This window comes from Rhinopithecus roxellana, chromosome 15 (assembly GCF_007565055.1).
Source record: "Rhinopithecus roxellana isolate Shanxi Qingling chromosome 15, ASM756505v1, whole genome shotgun sequence".
NCBI lineage: Eukaryota > Metazoa > Chordata > Mammalia > Primates > Cercopithecidae > Rhinopithecus > Rhinopithecus roxellana.
In genome coordinates, this window is record NC_044563.1 from 33037306 (window position 1) to 33045843 (window position 8538).

An 8538-nucleotide genomic window follows, 5' to 3' on the forward strand; every position below is an offset into this window, starting at 1 on the left:
CTAAACAGAAGACACAAGGTCTGAATAAGAGAAAGAGAAAAACAGTTATTAAATGACTAAGAACTGGGAGGACCCAGGACATCCAATTAGAGAATGCCCAAGGAGGTTCAGCATAGCCCTGCCAGCAAAAATTACTTACTTTAAGAGGGAGTTAACAGTGGCCATTTGAGGATAGCACCAGGAGATATCAGCTGTGATGGCTTGGAGAAACAGTGTAAACCGGCAGTGTAAACAAGAGTAGGGCATTTATGAGTAGTTGAGAAAGGTGAATATGAGTATGACTAGACACAAGATAGTAGGGATGACTAGTTTTTGGGGCTCAGTCCAAGTAGTGGGGGTGACTTCATAAAGCCCTATTGCAAAAAGTAGGGTAAGGACAAACAGACCTAACATAACGAAGGGATGTATTAGGCGCATAAGGGTTATTACTGTTCTTCAGAAATGTGAGTGAGTTTAAGGGAAGTAGGGGAAAGTACTTGCGACTTCCAGGAGGAAGAGGAGAGATAAGGCTGGCTGGCCAATGGACACAGCTTTATCCTGGAAGGGTGAACCCAGTGGGGAGGATCCTGCAGGTGGACGGCAGTTGGGGTACTATAGATGACTAAGTAGGGTCCAGTCCATCGAGGTTGTAGAGTTTGAGGGATCAGATTCTTAACAAGAACTGATCGTCCAGCTAGGGTGTCTTCATGTGGCTGGAAATCTGGAGTAGGCGAGAGAAGATTAACAGCCTGGTGAATTTCCTGTCTAGCCTGCTGGAGGACTGAAAGATAGTCGCGTAGAGGGCTGGTGTCTGGGATGAGGTTGGGGCCAAGCAAGAAAGTGCGTCCATATGAAAGTTCAAATGGACTGTACCCTGTAGCATCTCGAGGACAGGCTCTAATTCTGAGAAGGGCAAGAGGTAAAAGTACTGTCCAGTCCTTTTTAAGTTGGAGGCTGAGCTTGGTGAGGTGTGTCTTTAAAAGACCATTAATTAGTTCATTTTACCTTTCCTGAAGACCGAGGTCAGTAAGGGATATGAAGCTTCCACTGAATACCAAGAGCCTGAGAAACTGCTTGGGTAATTTGACTAGTAAAGGCCGGTCCGTTATTGGACTATATAGAGGTGGGAAGGCCAAACCGAAGAATTATGTCTGACAGAAGGGAAGAAATGACCGCGGTGGCCTTCTCAGAACCTGTGGGAAAGGCCTCTACCTATCCAGTGAAAGTGTCTACTCAGACCAAGAGGTATTTTAGTTTCCTGACTGAGGGCATGTGAGTAAAGCCAATATGCCAGCCCCGGGTGGGGGCAAATCCCCGAGCTTGATGTGTAGGGAAGGAGGGGGCCTGAACACTCCCTGAGGAGTAGAATAGCAGATGGAACACTGAGAAGTGATTTCCTTGAGGAGAGATTTCCATGATGGAAAGGAAATGAGAGGTTCTAAGAGACAGAATAGCGGCTTGTAACCTTCATGGAAGAGGTTATGAAATGATGACAGAATAGAATGGGCCTATGAGGCTGGAAGGAGATATTTTCCTTGGTCTAAGAACCATTTGCTTTGTGTGGGAAGAGATTGATAGGTGGAAGTTTTAGTGGGGGAGTAGGTGGGAGTGGCCAGATGAGAAGCAGAAAAACTGCTGTGAGGGATAGAAGTTGTAATGCTAGCTGCTTTTTTAGCTACCTTATCAGCATAAACATTGTTCTGAGCGATGGGATGATGATGCCTTTTGATGGCCCTTGCGGTGAATGACTCCACCTTCCTTTGGAAGTAAAGCAGCTTTGAGAAGAGTTTTTATTAAAGATGCATTAATGAGGAGGACACTTGCATAGTGAGGAAACTTCTTTTGGCCCGTATAACAGCATGGTGGTGCAGGATACGGGAGGCATATTTAGGGTCAGTATAAATATTGACGTGTAATTCCTTTGCAAGAGTGAGGGCTCGAGTTGAGGCAATGAGTTTGACTTGCTGAGAGCTAGTGGAGGGGGACAGAATGGTAGCCTCAATGATAGATGTGGAAGATACTATAGCATAGCCTGCCTTTGCTGGTGTGTGGCGATTAGGCCTGGTGGAACTTCCATCAATAAACCAAGTGTGATTAGGGTGAGGAACAGGAAAGAAGGAAATATGGGGAAATAGAGTGAATGCCAGGTGGATCAGAGAGATACAGTCATGGGGGTCAGGTGTGGTATCTGGAATAATATGGGAGGCTAGATTGAAGTCTGGGCCAGGAACAATGGTAACTGTGGGAGAGTCAACAAACAGTGAGTATAGCTGAAGGAGTCGGGGAGCAGAAAGTATATGTGTCAGGTGTGAGGAAGAAAATAGATTTTGGAAGTTATGAGAACTATGGAGAGTGAGTTGAGTATAGTTTTTGATTTTGAGGGCCTCTAAAAGTATTAGGGCAGCAGCAGCCACCACATGCAGACATGAGGGCTAGGCTAAAACAGTAAGGTCAAGTTGTTTGGACAGAAAGGCTACAGGGCGTGGTCCTGGCTCTTGTGTAAGAACTCCGACCACACAGCCCTGCACTTTGGCTGTGTGTAATGAAAAGGGTTGGGATGAGTTAGGGAGAGCTAGTGTAGGGGCAGCTTCTAGGGCTGTTTTTAAGGAACAGAAATGAGTGGCCAAAGGATTTAGGATCTGTGGGGTCAGCTAGGTTTGCTTTTGTGAGTTTATATAATGGTTTAGTCAGGATGGTAAAACTAGGTATCCAAAGGCGGAAGTACCTAACCATGCCTAGGAAGGAAAGGAGTTGTTGTTTTGTAGAAGGGATTGGGGTTTGGGAGATTCGCCAGACACAATCAGCAGGGAGAGCATCTGTGTTTTCATTAGAATTATGCCGAGATAGGTAACAGATGAGGAAGAAATTTGGGCTTGACTGAAATAATGAGGGCTGTCCGTGAAGCCTTGCAGCAGTGCAGCCTAGGTAATTTGCTGAGCCTGATGGGTGTCAGGGTCAATCCAAGTGAAAGTGAAGAGAGGGTGGGATGAAGGGTGCAAAGGAATAGTAAAGAAAGTATGTTTGAGATCCAGAACAGAATAATGGGTTATGGAGAGAGGTATTTAGGATAGGAGAGTATATGGGTTTAGCACCACAGGGTGGATAGGCAAAACAATTTGGTTGATAAGGTGCAGATCCTGAACTAACCTGTAAGACTTGTCCGGTTTTTGGACAGTAAAATGGGGGAACTGTATGGAGAGTTTATAGGCTTTAAAAGGCCATGCTGTAACAGGAGAGCGATAACAGGCTTTAATCCTCTTAAAGCGTGCTGCAGGATGGGATATGGGCATTGAGCGGGGTAAGGGTGATTGGGTTTTAATGAGATGGTAAGGGGTGCATGATCAGTCACCAAGGAGGGAGTAGAGGTATCCCATACTTGTGGGTTAAGGTGGAGAGATACAAGGGGAGGATGCGAAGGAGGCTTTGAACTTGGGGAAAAGGTGGCAATGAGGTGTGGCTGTAGCCCAGGAAGAGTCAGGGAAGCAGATAATTTAGTTAAAACGTCTCGACCTAATAAGGGAGCTGGGCAGGTAGGGATAACCAAAAATGAGGGCATTAAAGAATGTTGTCCAAGTTGGCACCAGACTTGGGAAGTTTTAAGAGGTTTAGAAGCTTGGCCGTCAATACCCACAACAGTTATGGAGGCAAAGGAAACAGGCCCTTGAAAAGAAGGTAATGTGGAGTAGGTAGCCTCCATATTGATTAAGAAGGGGATGGACTTAACCCTCCACTGTAATAAGAGTTACCCAAAGTATCTGTCTAGGGGGTTTCCGAGACAATCAGGCAGCATCAGTCTTCAGCCACTAAGCCGAGAAGATCTGGGAAGGAGTCAGTCAGAGAACTTTGGGCCAGAGTTCCAGGGGCTCTGGGAGTGGCTGCCAGGCGAGTCGGACAGTCCAATTTCCAGTGGGGTCCCGCACAGACGGCTTAGGAGGAATCCCGGGCTGTGGGCATTCATTGGCCCAGTGGCCAGATTTCCGGCACTTGTAGCAAGCTCCTGGGGTAGGAGGTTCTGGAGGAACCCCTGGCAGCTGAGGTTCAGGCATTTGGCGTTCTTGTGTGTTGGAGATGAGGCTGGGGTTTGACTCACAATGGAGGCAAGGAATTGCAACTGAGAAATACATTGCTACTTGGCTGCCTCTACTCTATTATTGTACACCTTGAAGGCAAGGTTAATTAAGTCCTGTTGTGGGGTTTGAGGGCTGGAATTTAATTTTTGGAGCTTTATTTAATGTCGGGAGCAGGTTGGGTAATAAAATGCATATTGAGAATAAGACAGCCTTTTGATCTTTTAGGGTCTAGGGCTGTAAAGCGTCTCAGGGTTGCTGCCAAATGAGCCATGAACTGGGCTGGGTTTTTATATTTGATGAAAAAGAGCCTAAACACTATCTGATTTGGGATAAAGAAAAAGGAGCATTAACCTTGACCATGCCTTTAGCTCTAGTCACCTTTTTAAGAGGAAATTGCTGGGCAGGTTGGGGAGGGCTAGTCGCGGACGAAACTGTAAACCAGACGGGGTGTGAGGAGGGCAGGTGCTAGAAGGATTGTAGGGTGGGGGAGCAGAGGCTGAGGAAGAATTGGGACCTGGCTTGGCCTGGCAAGGAGCAGCCTGGGGAGAAGGGGAGAGGTCAGATAAGTCCATAGAAAAGAAGGATTCAGAGGACTCAGAGCTTGGGGTGGAGACTGAAGGAACAGACAGGAGAGAAAGAAGAAAGATTTGGGACGAGTCTCACTGGGAACAGAGGCTAGGGAGGGACCAATGTGTAAAAGAATGCCTGGATGTCAGGCACCTCACACCATTTGCCCACTTTTTGACAAAAATTATCTAGGTCTCGTAGGATGGAGAAATCAAAAGTGCTGTTTTCTGGTCATTTAGAACCATTATCGAGTTTGTATTGGGGCCAAGCAGTGTTGCAGAAGAAAATAAGACACTTAGATTTTAGGTCAAGTGAGAGTTGAAGAGGTTTTAAGTTCTTGAGAACATAGGCTAAGGGAGAAGAAGGAGGAATTGAGGGTGGAAGGTTGCTCATAGTGAAGGAGGCAAGTTTAAAGAGAAGGGTAGAGACATGGAGAAGTGGGGTGGGGAGCAGCCCCGGGCTGCAACGTGGGTGAGCAGCCAAAGCAGGCGTCCCCGCAGTTGACTTGCCACGAAGGGAATGTGGATGAATGACCAAGGCAGTCGTCCCCGCGGAGATCAGACACCAATGGAACGTGGGTGAATAATCAGAGAGGCATCCTCGCAATGATTACACACCAAGGGAAGGCTGTCTTCCCAAGTCCGTGACCAGTGCTGGAGTTTTGGGTCCACGGATAAAATGTGTCTCCTTTGTCTCTACCAGAAAATGAAAGGAATTGAAATTAAGAGAAGGGAGAGATTGAAGGGTGGTGCCAAGATTGAAAGGAGAAAGAGGTTGGGGGATAGTGAGAGAGGTTGGAGAACAGAGTAAAAAGAGGCCGCTTACCTGATTTAAAATCGGTGAGATGTTCCTTGGGCTGGTTGGTCTGAGGACCTGAGGTCATAGGTGGATCTCTTCACAGAGTGAGGGTGAGGACAGGTGACTGGTCTCCCGAAGGAGTCCCGCTCACCCAGGTCTTCGGCACCAAATGTCTCACGTGTCCATGTGAAGAGACCGCCAAACAGGCTTTGTGTGAGCAACGATGCTGTTTATTTCACCTGGGTGCAGGTGGGCTGAGTCCAAAAAGAGAGTCAGCAAAGGGTGGGGGTATTATCATTAGTTCTTACAGGTTTCGGGATAGGTGGTGGAGTTAAGAGCAATGTTTTGGGGGCGGGGGGATCTCATAAAGTACATTCTCAAGGGTGGGGAGAATTACAAAGAACCTTCTTAAGGGTGGGGGAGATTACAAAGTACATTGATCAGTTAGGGTGGGGCAGAAACAAATCACAATGGTAGAATGTCATCAGTTAAGGCTATTTTCACTTCTTTTGTGGATCTTCAGTTGCTTCAGGCCATCTGGATGTACACGTGCAGGTCACTGGGGATATGATGGCTTAGCTTGGGCTCAGAGGCCTGACAATGTTAACATATCCTGATGTTAGCACAGCATATGTTTTAGTTTAGCTTAATGCTAGCTGAATATTTCTTTTGTCTGGTCATATACTTATTTTAAAAATATGAATATTCTGTATCTTTTGTTGTTGTTGTTTAGGTGTATTGTTTCGACTTCCTAGAAGAGACTCCCAGGTACAGTGGTACACTAGCTGCTACTAGTGCACCCAAGCCTGAGAATCAGGAGAAGCCTCACAGTGACACCCCCAACTGAGGAAACTCACAGAGCTGCAGGTAGAGCTGGGACATACTCTACTTCTTTGGACAAAAATATACTGACTAGAGTGGAGTCCCCCTGGGGAGTCAGAAAGCCTGTGAAAGATCTCACTTGTTCGAAAGTTCAAGTGTGAATTACTCCCTCACAGATAAACCCAAGTATTTTGAAAAACAAAGGGGAGAAAAGAAATTACTCCCCAGAACTCTCAGGCATCTAGAGGACACCTAAGAACTTAGGAGTCAGCTACTTCTTGTGTGCAGCCATGAAGTCTGTGCACTCTGATCCCCAGAACACGAGTCATACCATTATGACTTTTTACCCCACCATGGAAGAATTTACAGATTTCAACAAATATGTTGCTTATATGGAGTCCCAAGGCGCACATCAAGCTGGCCTTGCCAAGGTAATTCCACCCAAGGAATGGAAAGCCAGACAGATGTATGATGATATCGGAGACATCTTAATAGCCACTCCCCTCCAGCAGGTGACCTCTGGACAGGCAGGGGTGTTTACTCAATACCATAAAAAGAAGAAAGCCATGAGGGTGGGGGAGTATTACCACTTGGCAAACAGTAAAAAATATCAGACTCCACCACACCGGAATTTTAGAGATTTGGAGCGACAATACTGGAAGAGCCACCCTGGTAATTCAGCAATTTATGGTGCTGATATTAGTGGCTCCTTATTTGAAGAAAACACTAAACAGTGGAACCTACGACACCTGGGAACAATTCTGGACCTGCTGGAGCAGGAATGTGGGGTTGTCATCGAGGGTGTCAACACACCCTACCTGTACTTTGGCATGTGGAAGACCACGTTCGCTTGGCACACGGAGGACATGGATCTTTATAGCATCAACTACCTGCACCTTGGGGAGCCCAAAACATGGTATGCAGTGCCCCCAGAACATGGTCAGCGCCTGGAACGTCTCGCCAGGGAGCTCTTCCCGGACACTTCTCGGGGCTGTGAGGGTTTCCTGCGGCACAAGGTGGCCCTCATCTCGCCTACAGTTCTCAAAAAGAATGGGATCCCCTTCAATCGCATGACTCAGGAGGCTGGGGAGTTCATGGTGACCTTTCCCTATGGCTATCATGCTGGCTTCAACCATGGCTTCAACTGCGCAGAGGCCATCAATTTTGCCACTCCACGATGGATTGATTATGGCAAAGTAGCTTCACAGTGTAGCTGTGGGGAGGCGAGGGTCACCTTTTCCATGGACGCCTTCGTGCGCATTGTGCAACCCAAGAGTTATGAGCTCTGGAAACACAGGCAAGACTTGGCCACTGTGGATCACACAGAGCCCAGGGTTGCAGAAAGTCAAGAGCTGAGCAACTGGAGAAATGATATAGTACTTAGAAGAGCTGCTCTGGGCCTGAGGCTTCTCCCAAACCTCACAGCCCGGTGTCCCACACAGCCTGTGTCCCCAGGGCACTGTTACAACCAAAAAGGTTGTGGCACTGATGCTGTGCCTGGATCTGCATTCCAAAGCTCTGCATATCATACTCAGACCCAGTCACTTACCCTGGGGATATCAGCCCAGGTTCTTCTCCCTTCCACTGGAAGCTGGGGTTCTTGTGGTCGTGGTCATGGTCGTGGTCGTGGTCGTGGTTGTGGTCGTGGTCGAGGTCGAGGTCGAGGTCGTGGTCGTGGTCGTTGTCCTCGAGAACTGGGGACTGAGGAGACAACTGTTCAGCCTGTATCCAAGAGGTGCCTTTTAATGGGTACAAGGAATAGAGCTCGAGGCCGCAGGCCTCAGCTCCAGCTTGACAATGATTTGATGACAAATCTGTCCTTTTGAGTGGTGGCCTTCCACATCTTGCCAAGGGTTCTGGCTGCTGCTGTGTCCCTGATCTTCAACTCCTGAGGCCCCCACTGGATCCTGAGGAAACCATGCACCCTAGCCCATGCCTGCTATCCCTCAGCAGCACTACTAGTAATCTCCCTGATGTTGTCTGAATGACTCCTCCCAATGTCATTGTGCCTTTAATTACGTTTTCCAGGGACACTGGTAGGGACTGGAAATCCCTGGTGAACATGGGCAAGGTTGTAGCAATGGACCACTCTTATGGCTCTAGGGTTCTGACCCCAACTAAGTTTTCCAGAATCTCCTGGGCTCCTGACTCATCTGCTGGGGCTAAAGACAGGCAGAGATACATCACTGAGTTTGGGGATATTTTCCTCTAATGCGTGATCAATCCTTTGGACCATGGTTATGGAATATGGTGACACACAGAAAATGTCAGTGTCTCTCTTATCCCAACCCCAGGATCAAAG

At 47.6% G+C, this 8538-nt stretch overlaps 1 protein-coding gene across 1 annotated transcript; it reads left to right on the plus strand.

Moving 5' to 3' along the window:
- Positions 1-6512: 6512 nt before the first annotated feature.
- Positions 6513-8310, plus strand: KDM4E (lysine demethylase 4E). Its single transcript, XM_010360577.2, has one exon. It carries the CDS (start codon positions 6527-6529, stop codon positions 8060-8062), a length of 1536 nt encoding a protein of 511 aa, XP_010358879.1. The 5' UTR covers positions 6513-6526; the 3' UTR covers positions 8063-8310.
- Positions 8311-8538: the final 228 nt, after the last annotated feature.

What these genes read in the sequence shown, in the direction of transcription:
- KDM4E (XM_010360577.2), top strand. Translation starts at nt 6,527, where the DNA reads ATGAAGTCTGTGCACTCTGATCCCCAGAACACGAGTCATACCATTATG.